This window comes from Trichoplusia ni, chromosome 3 (assembly GCF_003590095.1).
Source record: "Trichoplusia ni isolate ovarian cell line Hi5 chromosome 3, tn1, whole genome shotgun sequence".
NCBI lineage: Eukaryota > Metazoa > Arthropoda > Insecta > Lepidoptera > Noctuidae > Trichoplusia > Trichoplusia ni.
In genome coordinates this window covers 7,294,897-7,310,148 of record NC_039480.1, presented here as the reverse complement: position 1 = coordinate 7,310,148, position 15,252 = coordinate 7,294,897, and the positions used below count along the sequence as shown (strand labels likewise).

The following is a 15,252-nucleotide window of genomic DNA, read 5'->3' as shown; positions in this document are numbered from 1 at the left end:
GGCTAGTTTAGATATAAAAAAAAACCATTATTAAATGATTTAACGGTTTACTCGGGACTTAAAATTAGTCGGGCTACCCCGATAAATACGCGTGAGTAAACCGTTACATCATTTAATAATGAATCATTCTCACGACAGTTACTATCAAAATAAAAAAAACCCTTCCTTAAAACAAGCATTTCTATTTCGTTGTTTTGGGGGGGGGGGGGTAATTAAGACATGTTAAATATAAGTCCATTAAAAAACTTTGCGTGGACTGTAGCTACGTATAAAATCGCATGGAAAGAAAAATGCGCCAGATTATAACCGCGAACAACTATCTATCTTGTCTCTCTTTCCTTGGTAAGTCTTCCATTCTTAAGCTTTTTATAGATACAAATATTTTAATTTTTATTCCATTCCATCTCAATTTGTTCTGAATCTTATCGGTTTCCTTTCATAGCAAATTCCTTATAAATATATCAATAAGTTAACAGTCTTTGTTCTCTAGAGTGTTGATATGTTATGTCAGACATCAGCTACTATAAAGTGACCATTAACGCGTCGCCAGGGTTTATCAAAGTCGCCGTGGTTTAATCGGCGCCTCAAGCTGTAAAATTTATCGTCCATTCAAAACCTTTGATGTCATAAGCTCCTATGTATGCCATATTTGAAATTTATGGGAAATGGCGTCTATAACAGTCAAATGGCCGATGTCAATAATAAACGTAGGTCTGTATTAATTTCAGTAGCGTTATAATTTGCATGCCTTTGTATGCAAACAAAAATCTCAAAGTTGCTTGTATGTCTTAAAAATACATTTTTTTTCCAATGTCTTTTATTAAAATTTATATAGGAGAACTTATGTTCAGTAATTCGGTTCGTTAGAAGTTTTGTTTATTTTTTGGTTAAAATGTACCTATTCCAAGGAATAATGTATCATTATTAAAAAAAAATAAGGCAAGTTCAACCTTTTAAGTCATCATGTTCTTATTTAATTTTATAAAATTTATTTTAAATATGTTCTTTCATCTTTAAAAACATATTTACATCCATGATTTTATAGGAACTATGAATTCGTGTACAAAAATGCCATGAAAGAGTATAATTATGAAAGTATAGTATATATCTAATCAGAAATTCAAATAGATCTTTTATGACCACTTTGGTCGCTACAACCTCATCAAAATTCGTCAACACATTGATAACACGTCTATAAATACGTAAGATTTCAGTCCGAAGACAATTAAAGTGTTGTTAAAGGAAATATTCATGACTTTATTCAGAAAACACTTTATTAACCGTCTGCCAAATAATATGTTTTTAGTATCGAAGTTTTAAATGGAACGGTCATTTTAAAAGAACATCCTCTTAAAAGGAACTAGAACGCCATTATTGCCTCTACTAAAGACGGTCGAAATATTTTCTTTGTCAGTTTTTTTACTGTTATATAAGATATCAATAACAGCTGGTTTTTCACTTGGATGCCAAATCTTAGCTATAAAATCATTGGGCACGTTTCGTTGTTTACTAAATACTAGGCTATTTGTTTTACTCCGGCACGTTTTTGCCAACAAAGCTATGCAGTTAGCCTGAGCACAGGCTAACCCTTTCATAAACCAGGCTATATTAACTTTTATCTTTTTTATTTTATAAAATGATAAATTTTGGTCTTGAGGCATCCACACCACGCTTCTGCTAAAAACACTAGCGTTCTCATCCATTTTAATCATGGTTTCTACGAGTTATTTTTTGTTCTCTGACTACTGAATGTGCCTTATTCTATTACATATTTCATATCACTTCAGCTATGCTTAATTATGCCATTAGCATCAGCCTATCTGATGAAATACCTACTTAATACCTAGATTTAACCAATCATTCTTTGCACTTTAGAAATATTTTATCCAAATCATTCCGATTGATATCCAAACCCATATGAGGCATAGAATTCAGAAGCGAGATTATCAAACAATAAAGAGAATATACTGTGAAAGTTTATCTGTAATATGGTAGCAAAAACCTGGTATTAAAGCAAGGCCTTCTGTACATTATGTATCATTGGAGCTTAACGCCGCCATTTGTTATTTTTTCGTAGTTTGTGCTCCTGACAGCTACGAATACGTTAGATAATCTCAGCTTTTTTTTACTTTATGAAGAGGAGAGTACTTAAAGTAACATAAATGAACTAAATAAATTGTATTGGATTTGATAGTACTCGTTGGGTGATTTCATAATTTTCGCAGACGATATTCTTTTATTAATTAAATTTATCTGTCTATGGTTGTTGCGCTTCAGGGCAGCAGCCTGCGATGTTATTCTGTAACAGTGCGGTATATTGGTTTACTGTGCCATGTTTTGGAGTTTTTTGGCTTTGATTATAACTGTTTGAAAGTTATTAAAAAATGCGATTAATTTGCAAAATAGGTGTAATGAAAAAGCATCTTCCGTATAGAATGGTTTCTCATGTTTTCAAATGCCTTCCTTTATTTATGAAAGCACAAAGGCTGTCACCAACATCAAAGAACTTGCAATATTGAAGGCAACATTCAATTTGTTTCTATCCTTGACATTTCTGTATATCGTGGGAGCAAATAATTTATGTTCTTGTCAACCATGGTAGTCAAGATAGTTTGTATTGTTAATGAGAGCAAATATGCTTTAATAAATCTATATTTACACTAATTTGTTTTTTGTAGCTTGGTCATACCATGTGCGAGACATTTATCTTTATAATTTATGTTTGTACATTACATACCTAAACTAATAAATTTGTGTATTCCGTGCAATAAATTAAATGACACAGGACGGTCTCAACTCGCTTCTTGGAAAAAGTGGAGTGCACTTGGCGGTGTCCCAACACATTTAATTCCGTAAAGTTTAAGGATCAAATATTAATATTTTATATGCTTGTCTCCTGCTTTATAAAACAGACCTAAGTTACATGTAGGCTAAATATTCTGGATTTTAAACCGTCGTTGCCTGTTTTAACCGTTAAAATTGTAAGCATTAGTCTATTCCAAAAATTTATTTTGTGCCATTTTTAATATAAATCTGTAAGTCAGTTACTAGGGAAAAGTTAAAATATTTCCTTGTATTGAGACAAATTACGGTAAATAGCAGAATAATAAATAATCCCAATTATTAAAGTAGAGAATACAACACTGGAGAAATATTTTCTTTTGAACAAAGAATATTGTTCTATAGCATAAAATGTACTGCCAAGTACTTGCACCGGGGTCGTACAAGAGTCACATTTTTAACAGATTTATGCTAATTAGAACCAGCTAATTATGGAACACGAGGACGTCTCAGCTATAACTGTCAGCTTACAAATACCGCTGTACCGTGCCTTCTTCTAAAGAGTATTACCAAACGAAGCAGGACCAAGTTTCTTTGTAATAATTCAATCTTACTAATTAATGAGCGAAGAGAAAACTGATATTTTTAAGCGACTTCATAAAAAGGAGGTTCACAGTTTGTGATCAAATACGTTTAGTTCATTAAGGTTTGGATATCATCTGAAGCTTTTTCAGTTATAATTAAAACGAATATGATCTTACGTCATCATAAAATCGGGATAAAAATCGATCGAAACGAAACGATCTGTGTAGCAAGTTTCGTCTAAATTATCTTACTTGCAAACGTTGCACACAACATACACGGCGAGAAAGACTCGTTTTGTATCAATTGGAACCTGTGGTTCGGATTCAGTTAGTTTCACGACAACTGTCAAGTCTCCTAACGAAAATGCTATATAAACTTGGCTAAAAAAAATACTGAATAACATAACATTAGATTTCCATTCGAAAACAGCCTGCCCTCCGCCAAACATAATCATTATTTGATTTTTAATCTGCTTTATCAGACCACGATGGATTAATGGCCCCGACTGGTGGGTAATAGATAATTAGCACTTGTCTGACACACGGATAATCACGAGTGGTTATATTACTGCGATAAGTGACGCAAAACTGACCAAATTAATCACTGTTGGGCAATTCTCATGCTGAATAATACAGGGATCATAATAATATCAGGTTCACGCGACTCTCGTATGTTTATGATAATCTAAGAAGTAATAGGCACTTGTAACTATAAAAAGAGTGAAGCTTGGAAAGACTTTGGTAGCAGCAAAATATACGAGAAATGGTATATTTTTTCTTATGAAATTTAATGATACCGTGTGTTTCAGTCCTATACGTTGTTATTTCTTCTATTAATGAGCCCTGAACATTACATGATTATACATAGGTTGTTTTTGTATTCTGATCAACATCATCCGAAACATCAATCAATTATCTTTTTACTAACCGGCTTCTGGATACCGCAAGGCGAAAAATCATTCCAAGAAAGGTGACACATCACTTCACGCATGCATGTTCAAAATAATGTAAGCTAACTGAACAATAACTCAAAACCTTCATATTTGCAATCTAATGAAGCTCTATCCTAAAGTACTTGGATTAGATATGGTTCGAATAAACGTTCAAAATAGTAGTGATGTTTTGGCTGTTACGTATAGCTTTGGCCAAACCCTTGAACAGTGTTGTAGTTCTATCACGTGGAAGATGTCTTAATATTAGTACCTTATGTACTACTTCATAATATCCGTTGAATACTTGCCAATTTCTGAAATCCTGGCCAAATTATGTCTTCTTCTAGCATTCTACTACATTCGTATTGGTTAATTAATTCTGAACATTGGTTATGAGTAAGATTTAATTATACACTCCATTTTTTTCTAGTTAATGCTACCTTCGTCTAAATCTTTTATTTGATTCGTTTTGAGCGTAATTCTCTTAAAAGATGCACGTTTTTTTTTTCAAAGATATGAATTTCCATCAATATTTTAATATTTCTGAACTTCGCTCAAAACAAAAGTGCACATTCTAAATCTTGTCTTTCATAGCAGTCATAAACATTATATTTCTATGAAATGACGGCAAGAGGAAACATCTCGTTTAAAATCGAAGTAAACAAAACAGCCGACGTAATAAGGAAGCTCTATGATACCCGCAATATGTTAAACAGTTCTTGAAAATTTCATCCGAATTCTTCAATGACTTGCAGATAATACGATTTGATAGCATTTAAAAGCAAAATAATCAATAATCAAAAATTGATCGTTAAAGCTTGTGATATTTTATACAATTGTGTATTTGACTTAAAAAAGGTTCTAAAGAAAACGTATTTCTTTTATTTTATTGGCTGGCTAAAAAATTAAGATGAAACATAAGACGTTACTTATCAGTATACTAACTTTTACCAACACGTTACATTTTTAACCACCACATCCAATCGATTAACCATTTTTGATGCGTTTTGCAATGATTTAATAAATTGCCGTTCCAATTTCTTATATTAATGTACGAAATTCTATGTTTTATTTCGTAGTATTTGTGTAAAATTCATAACATACTTACCTACATACTTTTTCCTCCCTATTAAAATATATAACTGCACTTTCCCATTCTGACCAAACCAGTTCGGTAATCCCGTGTTGCATAATTGCTATTCGCGCTTGTTGACAGTAGAACCAATAGTTGACATCATGACATGTATAATTACTATCTTATTATCCCTAACTAATGTGAGATTCTATCTCTAGAATCTAATTAATGGTAGAAACAGTCCGTGAACGTTGGAAGGAACTGATAAAGCCATCAATGATACGCAAACAGTAAAGAATAATAAAATATTAAGAATAATAATATATTAAACTATTTAGAACTGCGCCGTATAGCTATAAAATTGACACTTGATAAACTAATTCGAGTTCTATTTTAAAAGTAACCAAAAAAAGGTTCCAATGTAGAAATGTCACGTTGATATTCATACAATAAACATATAAAAACAGTTATCTATGTGTGTCAGTATTCTAAATATCTCCCACACGATCAATCACGCATACTAAATCACAGTATCAAGTAACTTGTTAGTTTTATGGAATGCGAACCGCCCGGGCATAGAATCTGACGCGTGCCACACATTCATATATCACTTTTATAAATCATCAATGAAATGTATTTATTTATACGACGATTTTAAAGTGTCCCAAATGAAATGCTGGGAATTAGCCCTAATTTCCAATTCGTTCAATGTCATCTCGTAAATTGCTTTTAATCTTAAGCCGAATCTTTTTTGGGAGCATTTATGTCCTCTTAATGTTCACGCTTTTTAAAACTTTGTCCTGATTTTCAAGATTATAATTTTTAAGAAAGAAATAAAATCTGGTCAGAACTTTGGTAACGTAAAGCTATCCATAGAAACTGCTACGGACTTTAGGCGACATTTTTGACAAGTCTTGCATCTGGGATCAGGGATCTTTCAGCTATTCACAGTCTTTCAAGGTTTTCAACCTTCGTTTTTTTTCTAGTCTACTTTCACAGCTAGATAAAGATCTCCGCTATATCTTTCCACACTTCCCTATCCTGCGCCCTGCACTTATTCATTGTATACGTATCGTCATGTAGCTATGGCACAAACTGAGAAGCTAGACTTTGCATCAACTTAAAACACTTTGAATTTAATGGCGGATTTACACTCATCCGCTCAGTCAGTCACCGTCAGTAAACGTTGTTTTACATCCATTTAATTACCATGTAATACATAGCTCCTGAATTTATTTGAAGTTTGCATTGAGTCGCCGCTCTGTTATTATTTAATGTATCGTGATAAATTGATTAATAAATCTTTATTTTGTTTCGTGCTTTAAGAAGTTCTAAGACCTGATATTTGTAATGCATCTTCACCGAAGCCCGAATTAGTGGACAAAAATCAATCGATATTACAAGTACGTTTATTTATTGAAGTTAAAAAACACAACACATGAGATATTTCTACATATTAGCTATCATTAATCACAACATAGGCACTTGGCAGGCTATTCATAATGACATTAAACACTACACGTCAATACATGCCTGCATGAAATTATATTATTTCAGGGCGAGTACTAAACGACGTTACATTACAATCGTGTGATATGAACACTCAGACAATACATTAGCTACAGACACATACATACATTATGATAATAAATTACGTGATATTCACCGGAATTGAACACTGGCGAACCTCTACATTTGCTATAGACACAGCAGCCGAATTATGAACATCAGCTAAATTGCCAAAACATCACAAGTTAAATATAAAATCGACGCACACACTGTTACATATTAATAACCGGCACAGTACCCTGGCACTCGCAGTTCGTTAAGTGGTGCTTCTTCCTTGACAACCTCCTTCTCTTTGTTCTTGCAGAAACACTCGCAACACAAATACACGGCTATGACAGTACCCAGTAACGTCGGCAGCCATATGTAGACGGGAACGCCGGCAGGCCGCACAGTGTTGGCGTATTCCTTCAGCAATGCACACGGAACATGATTCCTTTCCTTTTGCGTAGTTAAGTTATGCCATAACACACACTCCTGGTCCTTTGTGACTTCTAATGGAGGTCCCGTGTCACGGATAAAAGGCTTTACGTTGATTTGCGACGATGCTATGTCAACCAAACGAGTTTTATTAGATGGCTTTTTCACTGCCGTTTCGATGAATGACGATATCATAAAGCATGGGAACTCAAATTCTTCGAAGTGTGCCTTCTCGATTACTTGTAGGGAACACCTCTCTTCAGGCCTTACTGTGTATTGATGGGTGTGGAACCACCCGACGTGGGCCGCACGTCCTAGATTATACAACGAGAGCCCGGTCAGAATGTCTCTGTACCTGCTGCCGGAGTCCTTGTAGGCATACACGTATGCTGGTGGAGTGAGTCTGTACACGGGATACACCTCGGCGGACGTGCAGTGGCGACAGGTGAAGGCGATGTATTTCGGTGGATGGTACGTGTAGTGGGCGTGGCTGGCGCTCATGTGACGGCCGTGAGCTCCATGCTGGGCCGTGCGCTGAGCATGGCCGTGCCCTTCGTGCAAACCTCTCGCAACAACACACACATTTATTATAAACACGTAAACAATTATAACATGTAAAAAGTTCATGGTAAAGTGTAAGAGGCGGGTCCTAGCGCACGACTGCCGGAGCTTCTGAGATGAGGTCGCTTGGCGCCAGTATAGACTGACTGGCGCCGGGCTGTCGGCTGTCGCCCCTCGCCATTAAACAAGGGTGAAAGTTCGTAAATGAAATGTTTGTTAATGGAAAATGGATGTGATATATGTTATGCAAACTTTAACCATGTCCTCGTCCATCCAATTATTGGTTATTTAATTTACTAATTGCTCCCAAAAAATATGAGGACAGTATCAAGCAGAAACCTGAATGGAAAGTAGTGTCATTGGCATTAAAAGAAAAACCCTGGTTCAATGCGGCATTTCGTAGTACAAGCTGTGGTACAAGTGATCAACACGTGGACATAGGACGTGCCGCTGTACCGTGATAGCCGCCTGATTAGCCGGCGAGCGTGCGGCACAATGCGCGCCTACAAACCGAGCTCTTCCTGCTAGATATCACGATGAACGATTTCCTGAGCATTGTCGCGAGACATTGAGATCATCTCCGAGATCTCTGTATACTCAACATACTTCTACGACGCGTTCTGTTACATACTCGTACACTTTTCTTACTACTTTTTACAACATGGTTACGTTTACAATAAAATTTTAATATAGTAGTGTAGTGGGCATTATTAATCTATATCTATACTAATACTAGCTGACCCAGCAAACGTTGTTTTGCCTAATATTTTTTTTCTAGTTGTATGTATTTTATAATGCTACATTATAAAAAAATAAAAGCAAAAAAATTCGTTCAAAAAATAAAATATTTTTTTAGTTTGAGCAACCCTTAACACTTAGGGGTATGAAAAATAGATGTTGTTCTATTCTCAGACCTACCCAATATGTATACAAAATTGCATAAAAATCGCTCGAGCCGTTTCGGAGGAGTATGGTAACTAACATCGTGACATGGGAATTTTATATATTAGATATAAAGCTGAAGAGTTTGTTTGAACGCGCTAATCTCAGGAACTACTGGTCCAAATTGAAAAATTCTTTTTGTATTGAATAGACCATTCATCGAGGAAGGCTTAAGGCTATAAACCATCACGCTGCGTCTAATAGGAGCGAAGATACAATGGAAAATATGAAAAAAACAGGGCAGATATAAATCATAACTTATATCTTCTACCCACGGGGACAAAGTCGCGGGCAACAGCTAGTATTCTATATACGTAATTATATTTTAAATAACAAAAGAAAAAAGGCTACTATTTACCAATTGTTTACCGGAGCCGTAAAATATTAAACCAGGTGTAATATGTGCTTGTGTTTATTTATCTTCTTATCGAGTGGAGGCGAGAACGCGGGAGTAGCATTAACAGAATACATGAGTAGTTCTATTATTTTTGTTCATCGATACATCTTGAAGGCGAGAATTTATAAACAATGTCTTAATTCATGGATATGCATGTGTACCGTAAATTTTACCACATATTCCTACTTTTTAGGGAAGTATATTGTTATAGAATACCAGTATCCAATGTAGAAATAGAAAGCTGAAAAGTTAATCTGATAACGATAGACAATGATTTATTCAGATTATGTCACAGTTTAAACATCCTGCCCGCCTAACATATGTTTGCGTGACATAAACATAGTAAAACTCGAAAATAAAGCTTTCACCACATGTCCAATTAGGTGAAAGGAAGGCTAGTTTCAACGCATAAATATAGGCAATCCAATTAATAAGAACTGTTAACATCTTCGGGGGTGTGGCTCGGGATCATGTTACTCCAAAACGGTGGCTATGAGAGCGGGCACTTGGCTCGAGTGTCATCATTACAAGCCTTGTTAGTGGTTCGAAGAAGGTTTGAAGGTCGTAAAAGTGGAGGAAATTACGTCTCAAGGTCATAATAATGCTTGCGAGGCTTCTGAGTCAATAACAGTTATCATTTGGGGGGTTGTTAATGGGAAAAGATTTATGTGTCTCATTACCATTAACTGGGCTTATTTGGTAGATGTTTTTCTGGACGAGTAAACATAAGTTTATATTAAGTAAAATTCTTTACTTGATTAAAACCTTAATATAGTTCTTAGTTTTGATGGAGCGAAATCTAAGTGAGTCACAAAACCACACTAATTAGTTACTTCAAGAGGTCGATGCGAGAAAAGTTTTTATTAAAAGGATTGAAAAGAAAAAGTAAGTAACATTTTTATCGATGGATGGATGGATATTGATTTTGAATTTACATTTGATTGAATACAAACAATCATTAACTATGTATTGATATTAATATTTTTTTGAATTCGGGAAATATTTAACATAGGTACAGGAAGAATATAGCTGACTATAGACTACAAGGAAATAATATTTCTTGTAAAACACGTCACATTACTCCGCAGTAAGGTCTCAATAAAATGTCGTATACGATCCTGATTTATGATGGCATAATAAGCGGAGGCAAACAAACCATCCCATGGTGTCAGTAACGATCGTCGAGGGAACTTTGACGCCAAATAACGAATAATAGGACCTACCGTAAAGATCATTTAATATTACTCCACTACGGACAAATGTACTCTACTCGTAGAAAGTTATCTCAGGAAAAAACAAGAAAATGTGAACCGAACAAAAAACGAAAAGAATTGTAATTTTATGTTGTTATTGTCGAATTTGCGTCGCCGCTAAGGCTCAACTTTGGGTAATAACAATAACTGTGTGATTGTTATGATGTTCAATGTTTTCATGTTTTGGAAACAATTAGTCAAAACACGATATGAAGCTCGTTAAAGATAGCTATATACATAATAGGTGGCAACTGAAAGTAGCGATATGGACATATATTTGTTGAGAAGACGAAGCGTATTCCTGATCCCAAAGCAAATGCTTGGACCATCAGGAAATGAGAAGCAAGAGAAAACCACAAACATCGCTCGACCAACGCACTAGTTTATATTAAACCTGATCTGACCACAAGTCACCGCGGTTCGAAGGCTGTATGGACGCCAATAAAAATAATTATCGCTCATTGTATTTTGTATGGTGAACTTAAATAATTATTGATGATAAAATCGTCTCATTATAGACCTATAGTCGTGTAACTTAATTGCTCTCGTGTATTGTGTAGTAAATTATGTAACAAGTCTGTCTACAAGAACTAAGTATAGCCCACTTTATATTACTTCTGCCTACAATATGATGTTTTGGTATAACATAATCATTCTACCCATGGAGCGTATACAGACCTACTTATGTTGAATGTGGAAACAAAATAATATACCTATTTATAACACTATCTTGAGCCGTTTCGTTAGCAGCCTATGTGTGGTGTCTTTTGATTCTATCCATCTTTTTATCACAAAGGAGATGATACAATGTAGCTTTAGCTAGATAGGCATAGGTATATCGAATATTTTGTATGTATCTACCTATTTTTCCCATCAATGACTTGCTGTTGTATGGAGATCTACAGTGAATTTATCCGCGGCAATGACGATACTTCCATCCGTAACTCTACCTCTTTCCGAACCCAAACGCAATCTTCCCCAAGAAATAAATAAAAGTATGAAGAGTATTGACTAATTTTTTGTATAATGTGAGGTGTAGTATGCGCCGTTCATTGATACCTTTAGTCGCTACAATTTTTAATACCACAAATGCATATTTAATTGTAGAATTATCCGCAAAGTAGAGTCGATATTTTTAAGCAAGCGGAATGTAATAGTATTTCAATTACCTCTCGTCTAGGTACTATGAATATAGATTAAATATCAATAAGTATTAGGTACATGTTTTTTGATGAAGGTAAAAAAACGAATTGCAACGTGTTTTTGTACTCTTGATTTCCTGAAAATCGCGCGTGGATAAAACAACTCCTTAAGTAGTTAAATGGGATCAAATTACAGAAAATACTTAACTAAGTAAACATATTACTTACCTAAATAACAAATTGAGTAAAAGATTGTGTTAGATACGTACCTAAGTTAATAATATTTTTTGGAAACACCTGTCCTATAAATAATCTTCTGTCTTATTTTTTCGGAAAACTGTAGTTCCTTTGCACTGATGATAATAGGTGTTTTATTAATTGTATGCCACACGAAGTTTATGACAGTTCGCATGACTGATAACCGGGTATCATAAAGACATTTATGTTCATAATTTAATCAAACTAAAAGCAGAAAATTACTTTTTATAATCTCCATTGTAATCAATAACCACCATGTTTCGACGTTACGATTCTTACTTTGTACATATTGTATGCTCTAGAGATTGATGGAACAGAATGAAAGTAAGACTTTATTTTTGATTATAACTAGAAGAACTTTTTCGCTTTACGACAACACCTTTCTATTTTACACAAAACTTAAAACGCGACATGTATAAGTCAACTTTATGACTGTTTATTTTTATAACGATAACAGAAACACATTATCCGCGAAAATGGGGATACAGCCTGTTGACGAACGGATAGATAGCGGAACGTCAGTAAAATCGTTCAGGTTTCCCTTTGGGTCCGTACTCAATGGGTAAAATTTAAAAATAGGTAATATATTTGCAGTAGTGCAAGGGAGAGACCGCTCTATAGCGTGTAGAGTGCTGTCATGCTTCCATAACAGCATTTCTATAAGATGGTAACCACGCCAAAAGAGAGCCGCTACTTTAATAAAAGTTTTTCAAGTGAACTGAGCATGTCAGACGCTGATATTTACGTTTCATTACGTTTCCAATAAGCGCGCGTTCTGCTTATAAATAATGGTTTGTGCTTCTCTCCCAGATTTTTTACACTTTACACGTGGGGGCATTGTATCAATTGCTCTCTGGAACAAGATATGAATATACAGAGTTTGGGAGCAAGACACTGTTTCAGTACTTTTCAAACTTGCCTTTTTAGGAGTTACATTAAAATTTATTAACATAAATACTCCTACTATAGCTTAACGCATTTTTTGTTTTAAAAAAGTCAACTGAAAAGTTATCGTAAAAGGCATTCTGTTTCATTCAACATCTCAACCTATCCTAGTTATTATTTTTGGGTTTCGTTACAAATAAGAGACTTCCTTTCAAAAAATAGCTGCTACACTTGAAACCAGGATGTTTGTCTTTGTAGGATATGTAGCAAATGGTAAATGTGATGCCAACAAGTGTCGTTAAAACTACTCCTACTCACTTCCATCGTTGAATCAAACTTGACTTTGTCATAAATTGTATTATTAGGCACTACGACTAACGTGATATTTTGTAGGGTATTTTTTATCCATGTCCCCCTTCACTCTTGGCTAAAAGAAGACTTTTTTGTGAATACTCATTTTGGAAATTCGAAAAGTAAAAAGCGGTCATAAACAGCCTCAAACACGTGGATCATTTTATCGCGTCACAATAAGCAACTATGTTTATTTGAAAATTATTGTTTCTTATATAAGATTGTACGTGAACAACTTACAACACATAATGTACCAATTACGTACGTTGCTCTTGTATGGGATTGATAGCTATTGTGTTAAGACAATGATCATTAAAGAATGCAATAAATAGTTAACTATATGATGATCCAACTGACCTCCGCGACACATTGGTAATTTTAAAATGTTGTGTCGTAAACACTTAAATGTTTCCGCTATTTTTGACTAACCATTCCAATTACATCCTTATGTAAAATACGTTTATGTGGTTACTTACCAATGGCAGTTCTAGTGCGCACATTTCTCGAGTAGCACATTGGATGTAAGATTGCCCAGTAGCGGTCCACAGAAACACCCACCAAACAGAAGATACTTATAGTACACAGCATAACTAACAATGACACTGTGAATAAACAAGCATGAAGGTTTCTCGGCAGGCCTACCGAGGCCAAGATCGCAAATGGTATCCCGAGGAGACCTACTAGCAAGTCCGCCACAGCTAGAGACACTATGTAATAGTTCGTACGGCGCCTAAGTCTCCGTTCACGATGGAACACATAGATCACCATAGCATTTCCAACAACTGCCACCAGCGCCACTAAGATCTCAAAAGTCGTATAAGTCGCGTGAAGTTCTGGAGTAGGAGTACGGTGAGGTGCCGACGGCACCGTCGACGACTCTGGTAAATAATCTTCCGTGGTATCCGTCATCCTTTCTATCAATGTCCAACGCGAGGATGGCAATTTCGTTTATTTGATAAACGTCCCGATAGTAAAAGTTTTACACTTTTTGGAAATAAATCAGGAAGTGGCATATTTGCCATTCCCTTAAATTTTAAACTCAAAGTAACCATTGCCGTCTTGAAAGTTGGGTGGAGTGAAATGGTCTAAATCCAAGTTTCAAGTGGAAACCATCAGCAGTTATGCGATCCGTATCACGATCGTCCGCGATCGAGGCGAGCGTGTCCCGCCTGTGAGGCGTGCTTCCCATCACTGCGGGCGCGAATTGGCGCGAAATCGCGACGCTGGCGGACGAGCGGCCGCGTCCCGGCGCACGTCCCACGCCGGTGCGCCTAGCACTTGTTGCGACTCGCGACCGCTGCCACGTACCCTTGAAGTGGGAGTCAGGTTCATGTAGCTTGCGTGGTTGCGTGTCAAGGAATTCAATTTATTATCACAATTTCTATTTAAGATTACCTGTCTCAAATAGAATTTGTATGCAATAAAGTCATCTAAAATAATTTTATTATATTTAGAACAGATATTCTTTCAGATATCATTTCTACTAATTGGCAGAAACCAATAGGTAAGCTATTCACCTATATAGGTGAGAATATTATACTAATATGCAAATAAGTAGGCAAATACCTACCTCAATTATTGTAAAAGATTTATCTAAGTATTATAAACAGCATTAATTTTAGGATCCTTGTTGATGACAAAATATTATTGGGGATAAGTCCAAGGGCTTGGGTGCAAGCGGAAGGAAATAGCACGAAAAATTTAGCTAGGCCAATATTTCCTCGCGGGCTATGAATAAAAACCGGGCAAAGGCTCCTTCCACACCATCTTAATCAATGCAGATGGTTATATCACAATCTGTTATTTTGGAGTTAAGATTTTTTTTCATAATGTTTTCGTTAAGCGTTTTTAACATATCCACCTAACAAGTTAAATAGTGGTACCTAATGAAGAGTATGAAGACAGGCGTTCTTTCTCTCTCCTAAACCTTGCTGTGCCCGACAGGGGCCTTACGCAATTATAACATGCCATCTGTTAACATGTATACCTACTATGGAAGCAATAAGAAGGTACTGAGTATTTGTCAGTAATGTCCTAGGTTGAGTCGTCTAGTGGGAACACCGTAGATACATACTGCTTGGGTACATAATAGGTATATACTTGAA

General features: G+C 35.5%; 1 protein-coding gene across 1 annotated transcript in view; it reads right to left on the bottom strand.

Annotated features, from left to right (window-relative positions):
• LOC113491710 (adenosine receptor A2b) overlaps positions 1 to 14,616 on the bottom strand; it is a 37,341-nt gene extending 22,725 nt beyond the window's left edge. Inside the window, exon 1 of the mRNA XM_026868835.1 lies at positions 13,624 to 14,616. Within this exon, the coding sequence (XP_026724636.1) occupies positions 13,624 to 14,056 (433 nt within the window). The 5' untranslated portion in view covers positions 14,057 to 14,616. The remainder of the gene's footprint in view (positions 1 to 13,623) is intronic.
• Positions 14,617 to 15,252: the final 636 nt, after the last annotated feature.